The sequence below is a fragment of the Bubalus bubalis genome, chromosome 16, assembly GCF_019923935.1.
Source record: "Bubalus bubalis isolate 160015118507 breed Murrah chromosome 16, NDDB_SH_1, whole genome shotgun sequence".
NCBI classification, from domain to species: Eukaryota; Metazoa; Chordata; class Mammalia; order Artiodactyla; family Bovidae; genus Bubalus; species Bubalus bubalis.
The window spans coordinates 78,994,496-79,013,823 of record NC_059172.1 but is presented as its reverse complement, the minus strand read 5'-3'; the positions used below and the strand labels follow the sequence as shown (position 1 = coordinate 79,013,823).

At 39.9% G+C, this 19,328-nt stretch overlaps 1 protein-coding gene across 12 annotated transcripts in view; it reads right to left on the bottom strand.

The window, feature by feature from the left end:
- The window catches only part of YAP1 (Yes1 associated transcriptional regulator), a 135,259-nt gene that overhangs the window by 34,080 nt on the left and 81,851 nt on the right, over positions 1 to 19,328 (bottom strand). For 4 of the 12 annotated variants that reach the window (XM_025266996.3, XM_025267001.3, XM_025266999.3 and 1 more), the window contains exon 4: positions 12,125 to 12,244. The exons of 4 other annotated variants lie outside the window; for them this stretch is intronic. In XM_025266996.3, the coding sequence (XP_025122781.1) occupies positions 12,125 to 12,244 (120 nt within the window). The remainder of the gene's footprint in view (positions 1 to 12,124; positions 12,245 to 19,328) is intronic. 4 more of the 12 variants (XM_025266998.3, XM_025267002.3, XM_025267000.3 and 1 more) reach the window with 1 other exon arrangement.

Genomic DNA, 19,328 nt, shown 5'->3' with positions numbered 1-19,328 from the left:
AAAAACTACTGGGAAAAATATTTTCCATTCCAAGCAGTTAAATAAATTAAAAAAAAAAAAATGCTAGAAAATAACCCATAGGTAAGTTGAAAAGCGCTGAAATGATAAAATATGACTGATTTCAAAACAGATTCTAGGGTTATTAAGAAACATTAAAAAAAAAAAAGCTTTTGAACTTTCCACATTGCATTTTTATTAATATTGCATATAACAAGTTAATGTAAATACATATTCTTGTGAAAACTGCCTGGACAATAACGATATTGTATGAAAATAAACATAACTATCCTGTGCTCCTCACCAGTTTCTCAGCATTAGATGCCATTAGCAGTAACCAGTAATGACAGCGACCACCGCTGATGGCACCCTGAACTGCTTGGTAAGGTCGTTTTCAAACCTAAGCTGACTGACTGCTAAAAACCACAGAAAGGGAAAAATGGGGTATCAAAAGACGGAGTAAAAACTCCAAAATTAAAAAGAAATCTGCACAAAATATGCAATAGATGCAGTTTCTCTGGCTAATAACGGTCAGTCTTATTTTGGTTGTTTACTTAAATGCTGTTTGTTACCTGTGGATACAAGCAGTCTGCAAGTTTCTGTACTAAGAGTTCACTTAAATGACCAATTCAAACAACCTTGTTTATCCACTGAAGCTGGGATTTCTCCTCTTCAGAAGCATCCCATTCTTTACCTTCTGACCATCTCAAGCATTTCAACAAAGCACAGAGCAGCGCACCCACATGGGGTGCACCAGAGACCTCACAAGCAGGCAGGAAACAAAACAGGCTTTGTTTCCTGGGGGAAGGGAGCAGGGCAGTTCAAAACAGAAAAGAACTGCATTACCGACTTCTTCCCCTAAGTGATCAACCACCAAAATCCAAATGTTTCCAGTTTTAAAGGTAAAGAGAAAATAAATCTCTAAAACAGGATAGAAGTTTTTAAAAAATATGCTATATTTAAAAATTCAGAGTCTGCTGCCTAATAGTAACTTTCAAGTTACTATTTCATAACTTGAACAAATCAGTCAGAAGCAAATCAGTCCTGACAGCTTTATGGTAGCAAATTATACAATCAGCAATTACTGAAGAAGAAGAAGAAGAAAAAAGACCACCTTCTCAAAAACAAAGGAGGTCGTCACCATGGGTTCTTTCCAAATGTCCTTCTGAACATACGAGTTTTCAAACTGCAGACAAATTTTAGGTTTGCATGATTGGTATCTTCAATCTTGTAATATTACAAAGTATTTCAGATCTGGTAATCAATTGTAGACTTTGATAATCAAGTCTATCCCAGTAATGCCATTAAGTGTAAATTTAAACTCAGAAACATTTTTTTGAACTTTTAAAACATTAACTCACATCAAACCTCCCACAACACAAGAAAGCACTTCTTTACTTTGTTTAATATTTTATCAAGTTTCAGACATTACATAATTACATGTTAGAATGGCTGTATTAGTTTGTTCATAACGTTTAGAAAGAAATTTTAGGTTTTTCCTATATTGATAAGATACTTAAGACTTCTGTAAAATAGTAGGCTTCTTAAAAGAAATGAAAGTTTTTGGAAAACAATCTAACAGGCCACCTGTCAGTCTTAAAACGGTAAAAACAAAACACAAAACACCCACTGCTAGCTCAGTATTTCAATATGACTGAGGGAACTGCACTGTCTACAAAGAGTTGTTACTAACTGGCACAATAATTTATGTATTTTAAATAAGGCTAGGGTCCTAATTTAATGACTGAATACCTTTTCATTATCTATATGCAAAAGATGTGTCCCAACACTGTTAAGCTATACCTAAATGAAAAGTTATTCTGAGATACTTCACCCCTTTATCAGTAGTTTTAAAAAAGTCATAGGACTGTGTGTAACCATCATCATTGTCTACTTTCAGAACATTTTCATCATCCCCCAAAGAAGCCTTTATTCCTTTGTGAGTACACGTTCTGTTGCCCCTTCCCCAGTTGCTGATAATCATTAAACTACTTTCTGTCTCTTTGGAACTGCCTATTCTGAACAGGTCATATATGTGGAATCAATTTTGTGACTGGCTTGGTTCACTTAGTATGTTTTTTAGAGTCATCCACGTTATAGCATGTATCAGCATTTTACTCCTTTTTATCACCAAATAACTTTCCATTGTACAGATCTACATTTTGTTAGTTTGTTCATCAGTTGATGGAATATCTGTTATTTCCACCTTTTGGTTTTCAAGAATCATGTGGCTACAGACATTCAAGTTTGCAGGTTTTTGTACGGACATACGGTGTGCACTTTCGGGCATACGTATCTAGGGCATGGAATTGCTGGGTCGCACAGTGGATGCAACTTTCTGAGAAAGTGCAACAAAACGGCTTTCTCGAGTGGCTGCCTCCGTTTTCGATCACACGGACAATGGAGGAGGGTGCCAACTGCTCCACGTGCTCGTCAGCACTTCCTGATGCCTGTCTCTCACTTCAGCATCTTACTGACAATCAAGTGCTACCTCACTGGGGCTTTGGTCTGTATGATGTGGTAACAGCTAACCTCCTCTAATAGTCATGCTAGCTCTTATCATAGGGACACTCTGTACTCTTCTCCCTTCCCAATTATCAACCTCCAGGGCCCCCAAACTGGGTTAAAGTATTTAAATCTTTATAAACTGTTCAAAAATATCAATAACATCTTTATTTGGATCACAATAAACTGTGGAAAATTCTGAGAGATGGGAATACCAGACCACCTGACCTGCCTCTTGAGAAACCTGTAATGCAGGTCAGGAAGCAACAGTTAGAACCGGACATGGAACAACAGACTGGTTCCAAATAGGAAAAGGAGTACGTCAAGGCTGTATATTGTCACCCTGCTTATTTAACTTCTATTCAGAGTACATCATGAGAAACGCTGGGCTGGAAGAAGCACAAGCTGGAATCAAGATTGCAGGCAGAAATATCAATAACCTCAGATATGCAGATGACACCACCCTTATGGTGGAAAGTGAAGAGGAACCAAAAAGCCTCTTGATGAAAGTGAAAGAGGAGAGTGAAAAAGTTGGCTTAAAGCTCAACATTCAGAAAACTAAAATCATGGCATCTGGTCCCATCACTTCATGGCAAATAGATGGGGAAACAGTGTCAGACTTTATTTTTTGGGGGCTCCAAAATCACTACAGATGGTGACTGCAGCCATGAAATTTAAAAGACACTTACTCCTTGGAAGGAAAGTTGTGACCAACCTAGATAGCATATTCAAAAGCAAAGACATTACTTTGCCAACAAAGGTCCGTCTAGTCAAGGCTATGGTTTTTCCAGTGGTCATGTATGGATGTGAGAGTTGGACCGTGAAGAAAGCTGAGCGCTGAAGAATTGATGCTTTTGAACTGTGGTGCTGGAGAAGACTCTTGAGAGTCCCTTGGACTGCAAGGAGATCCAACCAGTCCATTCTGAAGAGATCAGTCCTGGGTGTTCACTGGAAGGACTGATGCTGAGGCTGAAACTCAAATACTTTGGCCACCTTATGCAAAGAGTTGACTCATTGTAAAAGACCCTGACGCTGGGAGGGAGTGGGACAGGAGGAAAAGGGGACAACAGAGGATGAGATGGCTGGATGGCATCACCGACTCAATGCACATGAGTTTGGATGAACTCTGGGAGTTGGTGATGGACAGGGAGGTGCTACAATTCATGGGGTCACAAAGAGTCGGACGTGACTGAGTGACTGAACTAACTAACTTAGGTCAATATTTGATATCGTCTTCCTTCAACCATCTATCAAAAGTCTGGCATGAAAATTCATTATAATGGTATTTTCAAACAATACAATTGTGAATAGAGCTTAAAAAACATTCAACAGAACATTTTCTCCTCATCACCTCATTAAGCAGTTTGGGGCAGGACACAGGAGTTGCTAAATGAGGTGAGGAGGAGAAGGGAGAAAGTAGTCTTAACTAGCCTTCAGCTCTGTCTCCAGGACATAACTATATTTTTTCCCTCTACTATGAAAACAGTGTTTAAAGTACAAATAATGAAATGACTGGTCTATAAAGAGACAGGGAATAATGTTTTAAAATCTACCTGGCATCAAGAATTCATGTTAGATTAATGAGTAAATAGTCCCATTAACAATAGCTTTATTTCTAATTACATGTAATTTATTACTCCTTCACTAAGGGAATTTATAATTTAAAAGAGATGAATCTGAGTTTTGACTGCCAAGCACAAAAACTGGTCCTTTCATATAGTGTAGAGCCTGACTGGCTTCTCATCCTTTAATGTCCCTCTTTAAAAAAGTGTTCCTGACTACCTCACCGCATTCCCTTTTGGAGCACCTTATGAGAAAGCCCTTCATTGTATTTAACAGGTTTTGTGATGGTTTATTTACTCAGTAGCCTGAAACCTCCACCCCCCAGCTGTTAGCACAGTGCCTGGTACGTAACTGGCACTCATCTGCTGAATGAGTAAGTAAGTACGAAAAGTTTTTATCCCTGGTTAGTAGAATGCTATTAGAAATGCACAGGAGAATCTCCAAATTGAAGCGAGTCCAGAATGAATTCTCAAGTGACCTCAGCAACCAGGGTAGCAGAACAACATGAGCATAAAACAAAGAATACGAACCACTTCCCTTCTAAGTCACTCCAACTGATTTCAGCAGAAATCTATCTGGCTTTTCCCTCCGGAAGTCTATAACCTCTTTTTCTGTTTATCTGAATCTCTGGGTTGGCACAAAAAGTGACACCACCAAGTGGATCTCCTCTTCAGTGCATTTTATAAGACACTTGCTATTAATGCAGAGGTGATGCTGGAATCAAGATTGCCAGGAGAAATTTCAATAACCTCAGATATGCAGATAACACCACCCTTATGGCAGAAAGTGAAGATGAACTCAAAAGCCTCTTGATGAAAGTGAAAGAGGAGAGTCAAAAAGTTGGCTTAAAGCTCAACATTCAGAAAACGAAGATCATGGCATCCGGTCCCATCACTTCATGGGAAATAGATGGGGAAACAGTGGAAACAGTGTCAGACTTTATTTTTTTGGGCTCCGAAATCACTGCAGATGGGGATTGCAGCCATGAAATTAAAAGATGCTTACTCCTTGGAAGGAAAGTTGTGACCAACCTAGATAGCATATTCAAAAGTAGAGACATTACTTTGCCAACAAAGGTTCGTCTAGTCAAGGCTATGGTTTTTCCTGTGGTCATGTATGGATGTGAGAGTTGGACTGTGAAGAAAGCTGAGTGCCAAAGAATTGATGCTTTTGAGCTGTGGTGTTGGAGAAGACTCTTGAGAGTCCCTTGGACTGCAAGGAGATCCAACCAGTCCATCCTAAAGGAGATCAGCCCTGGCTGATCTTTGGAAGGATGATGCTAAAGCTGAAACTCGAGTACTTTGGCCACCTCACTGGAAAAGACCCTGATGCTGGGAGGGATTGGGGACAGGAGGAGAAGGGGACGAAAGAGGATGAGATGGCTGGATGGCATCACCGACTCGACAGACAAGAGTCTGGGTGGACTCCGGGAGTTGCTGATGGACAGGGAGGCCTGGCGTGCTGCAATTCATGGGGTTGCAAAGAGTCGGACACGACTGCGTGACTGCTTGTGTCACTCAGAACTGAACTTGTGCATCAGAACTGAACTGATGCAAATGTAACTTGAAACACAGGTTTCTTTTAAAAATAAATTTTCTTAGGTCTGATGGGAGGAGTTTTAGTAACACAAGCCATTAATTTAAATTATCACTTGTTATACAAAGAAAATACTTCTTCACTATGTAATTATTTGTGTCACTGAACCATCATCAAATAGAAAATATGCATTAATTTCACCTCATTAATGTATGTGAGGAGGAGAGGGCGTCAGAGGATGAGATGGCTGAATGGCAACACCGATGCAATGGACAAGAACTTGGGCACTCGGGCGCTTCGGGAGATGGTGCGGACAGGGAGGCCTGGCGTGCTGCAGTCCATGGGGCTGCAGAGAGTTGGACACGACTGGGCGACCGAACAACAACAGTGTATGTCTACTCACCCTCAGCAAATAGAAGAGATTGCATATATGAAAAATACACTATTTTGACACTATCCTACTGAATATAACATAAAGAAAAAAAAAGACTAAAACTGCAAGCCTCAACTTTGAACTAACTTTGATATTCCACAACCTTACACATCCAAATGTTCATTTCAGTGTTTATTTTTTTTTTTACTTAAAAAAAAAAAAATAGTGAGGGCAAAATTTGTAACAATCGCTAACAGTGTGCTTTAAATTGGGCTTCACTGAGCACACGGCCTGGAGTTATACTCCAATCAGCTTACGTCAGGCTTTCTATTTAAGCAACTTTAGGGAGGTTCTAAAGTTTAGAAACCAAGCACACCAAAACTGTATCCATCTTTAAGGCAGTAAAGCTGAACCCTACTAACACACACATGTTTAAATTCCTAGATGTGTCAGAGTTTGACAGTGTAGACAAAACTCAACTCTTCCATCCAGCACTGGCCATTCCCTGTCAGATGTTTGCCTGGGCATACTCTCCATGTGATAAGGCTTATCTTTAGATTAAGCCGAAAGATTTCCTAGTCCCCTCTTCACAAGTTATTTCCAGCTGTGACCAGAGGGCCAAAAGCTAAACTTAAATGGTGCAATAAATAGTTCAAAAGTATCTTTGAAACCTCAGGGCACTCAAATCCAGAAAGCTACCGAGAAGTAACCTTAAGCAAGGATCCAAAGCAGCCACTGAAGACTTCATACTCTAGCATATTCTATTACATCAGAATAATTAAGAAGGGGCTTCCCTGGGGGCGCAGACAGTAAGGAATCTGCCTGTAAGGCAGAAGACTCGGGTTCAGTCCCTGGGTCTGGAAGAGCCCCTGGAGAAGGGAACTGCAACCCACTCCAGTATTCCTGCCTAGAGAATCCTGTGGACAGAGGAGCTTGGAGAGCCCCAATTCATGGGGTTGCAAAGAGTAGGAGATGACAATAATTAAGGACTGGAAATATTCTTAAAAGCATCCAGCATATGAGTCCAAATAAGCTGAGAAGTCAGGTATCTTTCTGAATGAACTGGTTACATTGTGATACCAGAATAACTTGGGTCTCCTGATTTCTAACTGAGGAGGTACATTTTTCTACATCACAATTTAACTCATACTGAATTTTTCTGCATCACAGTTTTATTCAAATTCATATTGAATGTATTATGCAACTACTATGGAGAAAAGAGGATGCTAGCTAATTTCTTTTAAAGGATTTTTCAAGGTCATATAAAATGCCAGGTCAGAGATGTGTTGTAATTGTTTTTCTCACTAGATAATATGCATTTAAAAACTACACTGAGTGTTACCTTTAAAGAGGCACTAGTTAAATGAAAGGCATCCAGAAGAAGGGAATTAAACTAGTAAAGAACTCAGAAAAAAACTAGAGAAACCACAGTTAAAGGAGAATGTTCTCATATTAGGACTGTATTCACAAATTTGAAGGGAAGTAAATTTCTGAGTAATAAAGGAACACATACTTTCTGGTCATTAGAACTTTCCTCAAATAAAATGGACTGACTTGTAATATGGTAAGCTCCTAGTCAAGGGAAAGGTCAAAGGTGAAGTTGGAAGGTAATCTCTTAAGGATGTGGCAGAGGCAGGCCTGATAATTCAACTGGATGGTTTTACTTCTGTAGCTGGAAACTCACTAGCTTGGTAATTTGCTCAAGATGAGTCACAATATGGAAGTCACAGTACATAAGTAAAGGCATTAACCATTGTCATCTTCCTCCCTCTGAAATTCCCATGTATCGGCACTGGTGACTTAGGTGTGTTTCTGAAAGATTAACTGCTAGCAATCTAGATTTCTTTAAAATTCTAGGTGTCAAAAGATCAAGTCCAGATTCCAGTTCTGTCACTTAACTACGTAACTCGGTAAGTCACGATTTTCCTAGATCTCAGAGAAACTCGGACTTAGGGCAGTATTCCCTACCTCTCCCAGTATTTTTTTAAAATGGATGTTGGTGGGTTTGCAGTCAAAGGACTGGGTGGCTCAGTGGGCAGGAGTCAGGGCGCTAAACGCTCCTCAGTGCCCAGGGTACCCCCTCCCTCCTCCCCTGAGGAAAAGTGAAGAGAAGAGTCACAGGTTGCTTTTATGTGCCAAACTTGGTGAGATTTATCTCTTTTAAGACGATGCAGTTAGCAACAGCTCTATTTACCTTAAACACAATGAAACAGCTTTTCCTCCCCACCCTAAGTAGTTAATAATATAGTTCACAACCCAAACTGACATTTTAGGACCGGGAGGCAATATTTAAAAGAGGGTAAGGAAAACAAAACAAAAAACAAAGGAAAAACTTGTTTTTAATGCATGGATATCAAGAGACTTGCTTCAGTAAAAGTTCAAATGAGCTGATGCTGGTATTCTAGCTACCCAAGACTCCATTAATGGAGTTACAGAGTTAGTTCCCACAGCCTTCAGCGCTTTCCCTTCCTCTAGAACAGAGGGTAAGATATTTAGTTGGTCATTAGGTGCGTCTTCATTAAAAGGAAAATATTACTTTTAACAGCTATCGGAAATATTTGCTCTTAAAGGGAAAAGGTTAATGCATGTCTGAACACTTAAAAAATTTAACAGACCTTTAACTACTGATGCAAAATATTTAACTTTGATCAGAAAGGTGTGCTGAACAACTTTTGGTTTGAGACTGAAAAGCAAGTTTTGGAATACCTTGAAACCACGGACCAAAATTAACATCTAGGTTTTAATTACCTGTTACATTTCCATGCATAGAATGTCTACGCACAGAATTGCTGTTAGCGATTACAAAGGATATTGTGTTTTCAAAGGATATTGTGTTTTCGCCAACCTAGGTTATTTATTACCTCCTTTAAGACTCAAAAGATACACCTTTTAATCCACATCTCTAGTTCCAGTACTTTATTTACACCAAATGTGTTTTTAATCTCTGTGGTCCCATCAGCACTTATTTCCAGAAACACAGATTCTAACACTATTTAATATGTTCTTTCACATAAACAGGGATATTACATAAAAGATCAGTTCACTGACCATTAGTATTCTGGGGTAGATTTTTCATTCTGAAGAATGGGAATTTATTTGGTTTGCTTTCGTTAGGGCTTTCACTGGAAAATATTCACATGGCTATATTATATAAAATAAATAATCTTACGATGTACAAGAAAATGAGCCTTTTTATGTTTGCAAGTATAAAATCTGTAGGGGGAAAAAGTAAAAATATGAAATAATTTAATGACCTGTGTAATATTCAAGTATTAACTTACTTTAATAAGTGTAAAAACAGTCCTAGTACGATTCCTTAAAAACAGATAAAAGCCCTCCTTTTTTCACAGCCAGTAAATATCAGCTAGTTCTTGCTGCCACTGGATGTCACCTCATGATTTGTTACAAATTATCAATCAATGCTGAAAAATAATATAAATGTCAAAAATATACAGTTTTCATAGAAGGGCAAGAAAAGGGTATGAGATTAAGAGATACAAACTACTATGTATAAAAAATAACCAACAGGGAAAAATACAGTACAGGGAAACAGTCATTATTTTGTAATAACTTCAAATGGAGTATAATCTATAAAAATGTTGAATCACTAAGTGATACACCTAAAACTAATACTGTAAATCAACATAAAATAAAAACTTCAATAATTTTTTTTTAAAGATATAGTTTTTAAATCTTAAAGAACAAGAAAATAGGATAAAAAGGAACCAATACATAACAAATTACGAATTTCCTAAACTTATATTATATGGATAACTTATTAACTTCATGGGGGATGTGAAGAACGGATTAAAAAAATTATTCTAAATATAATTATTCCAAAGCATCTGATAAAGAACAGAAATGTAAAAGAGGCTGGTGTTTGAAGGTGATTAAGTGATAAAGTCAAGCTTATACAGAGGTCAAGTCTATTTTCCACTCTAAAATGTCAAAAGACATAGGTCAGCTTAAGGTAAAAAATGGTAAATACTTTAATATAGATTTGGGAAATATAGGAAAGCAAAATTTCACAACCATGAAGGAAACAACCTATCATTTGTTGGTGTTTGCATGGTTCAAAGGGTCAGAAAGGGGATAGTTTATATTTTTGTGGCAGATAAAATGCAATCTAGCATAGAACTTTAGATTTCAAGGAAAACTCCTTCAAATTCAGCAGCTAACAGCTTGTCTCTATTTGCTGTCACTCTGGATCAGAGAAACCCACACGTTTTTTCTTCCCCTTTCCTGCTCCCCTTCAGTTACACTTGAGCTCTCTGACTGAAAAGGTCTGGAACAGATTAGAAGTCGGGCCACAAAATAAAAAGCTTTGGCAAGCTGTCAAGCCTGTCTGGAATACACATACAACAGTGGGCCCAGAAGGGGAAACTAAAAGCAGTAAGAATATTTTACTAAACCTTTTCTTGGCATACTTAATTGTACGCTGTGTGTACATATGTGTTGAGGTGGGAGGGAGATTATTATTTTTTTGGTACTTTTGCCCATTTAAAACAAAAGACCAAGCTGTGTGTGTAATTAATGGATCTACTTAAGCTCACAGCCAACTTGCTTTACTTCACTTTTTATTAACTGAAAATACTTAAAACAGAAACCTTTGTTCCAACTGCTGATTTCTATAGCTAGCTAAGAGTTAATCATCATTTTTCAGAACCTCATGTAGAGGGAAAGAAAAATCCCACAGTACCATTTTTTAAAATTACCAAATGCAGACAAGCTGAATTCATTTCATTAAAGATGATCTGAGGAAACATGGCTGTTATCGTTCTAGTCCATACAAACGGCAACATTTATTAAATTTTCTACCTTACTTGGGTTCCTGTTTCAACCACAAGGCCTTATTCAAGTATTAAATAGAATCTGAAGTTGCAAATTATTAACATGCCACATTACTTTTTTAACACCCAAAAGGTCTTGAAGCTCAAAAGGCTTGCATTTAAGCCAAACCGGGTATTTGTCAAAGCAATAGTCTCTGCCCTGATCCCACTCTGACTTTACCTGAATAGGGGTCAGTTCATAATGCTGACCAATCGGTGAGCTTGGGGCGGCAAACACAAATGTCGGGGTTTTTAAAAGGTATACGTACAGACACAGAAGTGTTCGGAACGTTCCTAACAGGGCAGTTATTTTACCCAGCCCTGGGTAGAGTTTTCTTTCTTCCCTTTTACCCCAGACTGTGTTCTGATGGCACTCAAGGAGTTAATTCCTCCTTCCCGGAAGGGCCCCGAAGTTGTTGTTAGGTCAACCCCTGCAAAGCTTCAAAGGTTCCGAGCTCCCGCAGTCTGACCTACTCAGTGATCTGCACATTGTTTTCATTTAGCTACATCCAGTCCAAGACGAAAGCTTTAAAACCACAATGATCTGCTCCTTTTTAGATTCATTTTTCCATGGCTTTGGAAAAATATCTCAGAAACCCAACTGAAGAAAAGGAAAACAGTGAAAAAATATGGATAAAAAGGCCCCAAAGAGCTTGTATACTATTATCAAGATATGCACATTTGGGAGGGGAGTATTTCTTTGTGCAAATGGTGATTTTTGTCATTTGATTTGAGGGAGAAATATGGCTTTACGTTTTGTTTCCTAAATGAGAAACAAAGAAAAAAAAAAACCTTAAAATATGGGTGTGGGGTGGGGGAGTGAGGGCAGAAAGGAAGAGAAGGGAAAAAGCGCTTCCACTCCCTATCTCTAGGTGACAGGGGTCCCCGCCCCAGCTGAGGACAGAGAACATTTTAACACCAAGACACAGGATGGTAGTCACTGCTGTCTCAAGTTAAGCATAAGCAGAAGAATCTGCTATTTCAGGTTTTAGATGAAGCAACAGCCTGATTATTTCTATAGCTAAAAAGATCATTTTAAACAAGATCTCTGTGCTTCTCAAAAATGAGAAAGAAACAGTGAGTCTGGTTAGTAAACCACCACAACATTCCTCCAATCCCATCCGAAGAATCAAAGCTAGAAAGTTGATTTAGATCCAAATTCAAGTTTAAAGTGAAAGGCATAAAAATAGTAATAGATAAGTTGGCTAGGCAGTCATTTTTTAAAACTATAAAACAACCCAACTTAATTTAAATGTACCTTCCAAAATTCATATACCAAAAAACAGTTATCAAAAATATTTAAAAAGATTTTGAGATGAACCTTTACCAAAACGAGGGTCAAGCCTGGGGTCTAGCCAAGAGGTGGTCTTGTTCTTGTGGTTTATATAGTATATTTCTCCATCCTGAGTCATGGCTTGTTCCCATCCGTCAGGAAGAGGACCTATAAACAACGGGGGAAAAAAAAAAAAAAAATCACGGTTGGTTTTATTTGGTGCACCTAAAAATAAAAAAAAGTGGGAGAGGTGCTAATTTAAAAAGAAAACACATAAAACAACTCATTAAAGTAGAATTAAGCATGTGTTCAGAGAAGAAAGGTAAACCCCAATACTTGATTCTTCTCCACCAAGAAGAAATTATCCAATAATAAAATCTACATCCCCAGAGACACAGATGTAAACAAACTTCAGATTTTGGAAAAACTCTCTGGCAGTCATGACCCAAGCCATTACCACTAGTGTTAATACAAGACATGGAGCGCTGCACATCGGGGACTGTCCCCGCACCCAGCCTGTTTCATGACAGTACGTTCCTAGAGACCCCAGAGCTCTTAATAAGGAATCTGTGCAAGAGTTCTCACAGCACTACGGTATCATAAACATTCTGCTTAATATAGAGCACAGTTTAGCTTAGCCTGCCAACTGCCATTGATTTCCATTATTTATGTGACTGACACACACCAAGAACACTATAATAGAGAAAACGTGGTTGAAAAGAGCTGATTCTTAAGCAGCCCAGAAGTTGCTATGAGATGGGGATGGGGCTGGAAGTTTCAGTCTGTCAGAGATGGTGTGTGGGTGGGTGGCAGGGAGAGAGTAAGGACCAGGACTGCTGGGAGGCATGTTTCTCAGGAAGAAAAAGAAAAGAGGTACAAATTCCAAAACTACAGCGTGAGGAAGCAACACCTGGGAGATAGGGCTAAGAACACAGAAAGTTTAGGGATCATTCTAGGCTTCCCACCTAGCTCATTCAGGAAAGAATCTGCCTGCCATGCAGGAGACCCAGGTTTGATTCCTGGGTCAGGAAGATCCCCTGGAGACGGGAACAGCTACCTATTCCAGTATTCTGGCCTGGAGAATTCCATGGACTGTATAGTCCATGGGGTTGCAAAGAGTCAGAAGTGACTGAGAGACTTTCACTCTCACTTTTGGGCTTCCCTGGTAGCTCAGTTGGTTAAGAATCCACCTGCAATGCAGGAGACCCTGGTTCAATTCCTGGGTCAGGAAGATCTGCTGGAGAAGGATAGGCTACTCACTCCAGTATTCTTGGGCTTCCCTTGTGGCTCAGCTGGTAAAGAACCCACCTGCAATGCGGGAGACCCAGGTTTGATCCCTGGGTGGGGAAGATCCCCTAGAGAAGGCAAAGGCTACCCATTCTAGTACTCTTGCCTGGAGAATTCCATGGACAGAGGAGCCTGGCAGGCTGCAGTCCATGCAGTCACAGAGAGATACGACTTAGTAACCAAACCACCACCAAGATGATGCTATCCTTATGAGGGAAGCGAGTTGCTTTTGAGAGGGAACGGTAATAAAATGAGACCCAGTGTAAGTGATCCAACCCAGGCACATTTCCTCCTTGTCTCCTCCACTTCCCACCCCTACGAGGATCAGGAGAGGCAAAGGGAAACGGACCAACAGGAACTGACTGCTCGCTGTGCGCCAGGCACTGTGCCAAGTACACATGTTCATGGACTCATCTGGTGCAGACGATGACTGAGGACGCACGCTGCAGGACAATCTCCATTCTAACGGGAAACTGAGGCCACGCGGCTCAGCCACACATCACAGACGATGCTCAAACCCAGCAGCCTGATTCCTGAGCCAGTTTCCTCATAACACTTCTTTTCTTTCAAATTTTATCATTTTTAAACTTTAAGAAAACTTATTCTTCAGGGGAGGATAACTGCTTCACAATGTTGTGTTGGTTTCTGTCACACAAGAACGTGAGTCAACCGTAAGTACACACATGTCCCCTCCCTCTTGAACCTCCCTCTCACTCCCACAACTTTTTATTCATCTTCCACATCCAAGATTAGAGACTAAGTGTGTCTCCTGTGCAAAAATGGAACAAGTCCCTTTTCTCTAGGCAGTAAGTCCCCTGCATACGAACCTCCAAATTGTGAACTTGCAAAGATGAAACGTGCACGCCCAACCCTGTTTACGTTCGCTCATGTGTCTGGTGCACACTGTCACATGCGTGCATCCCCTACAAGTGGTTGTGCTTTCGTGCATTTCACTGCACAGAGTGCAGCAGTACAGCATGTACTTACTACTCAGCATCATCAGATGATTCTTTCAAGAAGGTGGACAGAACTGAATGCAGCAAGGAGCCTGTGCTCCCAGGGCCGGCATGAGGGAGACCAGCTTGCCCTCTGCCTCCCATCACTGAGATCCTTCACTCGCCCATCCTCCACCTCTGCTCCCCGCTCCAGTCAGGAACCTGCCTGTTCACTTGATGCCAGTTTACACCAGCCATCGTACTCTACTACTGTCCTTTTCAAGGCACTATACTGTAAGATTAAAGCTTTTTCTGTGTATTTTTTAATGTATTATTTTTGAAAAAATATTATTAACCTATTACAGTACAATACTATATAGCCTAATTGTATTAGTTGGGTACCTAGGCTAACTCTGCTGAACTTATGAACAAGCTCTTGGAACAGAACTCATCGCGTGCAGGGGACTGACTATATTGGCAGTCCAAGACAGCCCTGTGAGTGGAGCTGCAAGAGGAACTCTGGCTTACAGACCCCTCGCACGGGCCCATGGCACCCAAGGCCCTAATTCTAGGCCGGTTTCATTTGTATCAAGAACAGACCGATTTGCTATTATACTATTATCAAAGATCTTCTTTGATGGGGTCAAAATCACGTTAGGGAATGCAGGCACGTGCAACTGGAGTGTTCTAGACTCCTACTAGACGCCACAGGGAAGCCCCTCCTCCAATCCTGAGTGTGAAGTTCTGTGTATGATGCCGTGTCCAGAGCTGGGACTCTGCTGCAGGTATCCTGTGTTTACTAAGAGGTGAATGGGAAGCAGACTTGGTAAACACGTATAAATAAAACCACTTCTCTCAGCAGCCTTCGGTGTCACTTTGGTCTCTGCTTCCCCACCAGGAAGTCAGAAACTTCAGAACTGTTGCTCTTTAGTCGCTCAGCTGTCCGACTCTTCTGCGACCCCACAGATTGTAGCCCACCAGGCTCCTCAGTCCATGGCATTTCCCAGGCGAGAATACTGGAGTGGGTTGCCACTGTCTTCTCCAGGGGATCTTGCAATCCAGGAATTGAGCCTGCAGGTGGATTCTCTACTACTGAGCCACCAGGGAAGCCCAAGGGTTTGTTACTAACTTTAATTGCGGAAAATGGCTCTTACCTGGTTAAGAAGAAGAGCTGGAAATTATTGATTGCTAAATTCTCACAGATGGATTGAAGCAGATCAGAGAGTGTGAGTGGACTCACATATTCTATTATAAACAGAGTATGTGAATGATCTGATATTAATCCAGTGCTTTTTGCTCCTTAAATGTTTTCATTTTTACAGCTCATTTGATATCTTAAAAAGTGTTTAAAATTTGTAGAACAGTAAAATGGAAAAGCGAAAGTTTATCGTAATCTATTCTCCAGGAGAAAAACCGAACTTTTGTTTTGTGATATATTCTGGATTTTTTTCCTGTGCACATTTTGTAATACACATGTATAACTATTGACGTCATGTTGTACCTGAGCCACACTTGCTTTTATTCACTTAATATACATTATGGGAATCTTTTCTTAACACAACATGTACGCCTCTCTCATTCTTTTTAATGGCTTCACAGATCTTACTACACAGACGTACTAGAATTCATTTATCCCAGTGTTACATATCAGAGTTGTTTCCACATTTTGTCCTAAATTTGTTATGAACTGTACAATGCACAGCACCCCCACAGCGATGGCACCAGCTCCATTACTACACTGCACACCCTGTACTTAACCCCCCCGTACTGAAGAAACACAGTGACATTCAGACAGATCACCTGCCCCAGGGAGACAGCAGAGTCAACTTTCCCAAGATACAGAGTTGAACCCAGGCAATCTGACATCAGAGATCCTGTTTAAATCATTAGTTATTTATCCTATATAAATCATATTTCTCAAGTATTTTTCATATATCATTAAGTATAATATTTAGTATTTCACTAAAAACAGTAGACTTCAAAAATTAAATTTAGCAAACTTGCCACCAGTTCTGCTCTTGCATACTATAAACAATCAAACACAAACCTCTACACAGCAGAGCTTGGCACAACATTGTAAATCAACTATACTTCAATTTAAAAACAAAAAATAAACCTCTAACTAATCTTAACTTTCTTTTCTTGGGCTCCAAAATCACTGCAGATGGTGACTGCAGCCATGAAATTAAATTAAAAGACACTTGCTCCTTGATAGAAAAGCTATGACCAACCTAGACAGCATATTAAAAAGCAGAGACATCACTTTGCCCACAAAAGTCTGTCTAGTGAAAACTATGGTTTTTCCAGTAGCAGGTATAAATGTAAGAACTAGATCATAAAGGGGCTGAGAGCCAAGGAACTGATGCTTTCGAACTGTGGTGCTGGAGAAGACTCTTGGGCGTCTCTTGGACTGCAAAGAGATCAAAATAGTCTAATCCTAAAGGAAATCAACCCTGAATATTCATTGGAAGGACTGATGCTGAAGCTGAAGCTCCAATACTTTGGTCACCTGATGCGAAGAGCCAACTCATTGGAAAAGACCCAGATACTGGGAAAGACTGAAGGCAAGAGAAGTGGACGACAGAAGATGAGATGGTGGGATGGCATCACTGACTCAATGGACATGAGTTTGAGCAAACTCCCAGAGATAGTGAAGAACAGGGAAGCCTGGTGTGCTGCAGTCCATGGCGATGCAGAGCAAACACGACTGAGTGACTAAACTAAATTTTAGACATGATGATATGAAGGAGAGACAAGACTGGTACAAAAAAAGAACGTAGTGACTGTTGCCTATTTTCTCACCCATATTTCTAATTAAGAAGTAAATATGTACATAGGAAGTAGAATAATCACGGTAAAATTTTATAAGCATTCAGTTCAGTTCAGTTGCTCAGTTGTGTCCGACTCTTTGCGACCCCATTAATTGCAGCACGCCAGGCCTCCCTGTCCATCACCAACTCCAGGAGTTCACTCAAACTCATGTCCATCAAGTCAGTGATGCCATCCAGCCATCTCATCCTCTGTCATCCCCTTCTCCTCCTGCCCCCAATCCCTCTCAGCATCAGAGTTTTTTCCAATGAGTCAACTCTTCACATAAGGTGGCCAAAGTACTGGAGTTTCAGCTTTAGCATCAGTCCTTCCAATGAACACCCAGGACCGATCTCCTTTAGAATGGACTGGTTGGATCTCCTTGCAGTCCAAGGGACTCTCAAGAGTCTTCTCCAACACCACAGTTCAAAAGCATCAATTCTTCCGCACTCAGCTTTCTTCACAGTCCAACTCTCACATCCATACATGACCACTGGAAAAACCATAGCCTTGACTAGATGGACCTTTGTTGGCAAAATAATGTCTCTGCTTTTGAATAAGGTATCTAGGTTGGTCATAACTTTCCTCCAAGGAGTAAGTGTCTTTTAATTTCATGGCTGCAATCACCATCTGCGGTGATTTTTGGAGCCCCCAAAAATAAAGTCTGACACTGTTTCCCTATCTATTTGCCATGAAGTGATGGGACCAGATGCCATGATCTTAGTTTTCTGAATGTTGAGCTTTAAGCCAACTTTTTCACTCTCCTCTCTCACTTTCATCAAGAGGCTTTTTAGTTCTTCTTCACTTTCTGCCATAAGGGTGGTGTTATCTGCATACGTGAGGTTATTGATATTTCTCCCGGCAATCTTGATTCCAGCTTGTGCTTCTTCCAGCCCAGCGTATCTCATGATATACTCTGCATAGAAGTTAAATATACAGCCTTGACAAACTCCTTTTCCTATTTGGAACCATTCTGTTGTTCCATGTCCAGTTCTAACTGTTGCTTCCTTACCTGCATGTAGGTTTCTCAAGAGGCAGGTCAGGTGGTCTGGTATTCCCATCTCTTTCAGAATTTTCCACAATTTATTGTGATCCACCCAGTCAAAGGCTTTGGCATAGTCAATAAAGCAGAAAATAGATGTTTTTCTGGAACTCTCTTGCTTTTTCCATGATCCAGAGGATGTTGGAAATTTGATCTCTGGCTCCTCTGCCTTTTCTAAAACCAGCTTGAACATCTGGAAGTCCATGGTTCACGTATTGCTGAAGCCTGGCTTGGAGAATTTTGAGCATTACTTTACTAGCGTGTGAGATGAGTGCAATTGTGCAGTAGTTTGAGCATTCTTTGGCATTGCCTTTCTTTGGGATTGGAATGAAAACTGATATCAAATATATATACTAAACACAAAAGAATGCTTTTATGTTTAGGTTCATTTAACACTAGGTAAAAATTTAATGTGTGGAAAGAGACTGTCTAAAACAGGATGTCCTCTTTATAGAAAGAGCTACTGATCAAAGGCAAAGGAGTAAAGAAACATTACCTTTAAATAGCTTTGCATCGCAATCGAATTCTAATAGAAAAAACAAGACTGAAAAGAAAAAAAATCTTCAACCTGAAATGTGAACTAAATGAACAATAACAGATCTGAGCTTTATTCACACACAAGAGAATTTTGATTTAAATGCTCTTGGGATGAAATTCAGTGACTTGATTATGCAGGTTTCTAAAACACTGTGTTAAACTAAGCTAACTGCTGAATAATCATAAGAAGCTGAGACAGCGAGAGTGACATATCTTCTGAATCATCAAGTGGCACAGGCTCCTGAAAGCTTGATTCAAGCATCTGGGCTAGAGTTGGAATGTAGTAAAGTCAGTAAGTCTGTGGGGGAATCTGGGCTTCTCACAAAACTAGATTTACAAGAGGAGACTACAGGGATGGATCAAAATATATTCAGAAATTTTTCAGTTCAATTTACATCCTGATTTTAGCATCATAAATATTAAAACTTCTCCAATAGGGAGTACATAAAATAAGGCAAATGTAAGTAGCAATATTTTAATGACTTAGGATAAAACGCAAGCTGAGCCCCATCCCTAGAATTTCTGATTCAGCAGGTTTGCAGTTGGGCCTGAAAATGCCCAGATGACACTGATGCTGCTGGTCCAAGGAACACATTTTTGAGAAACAATGATATAAAAAATAACTACTTACAATTCTTTAGCT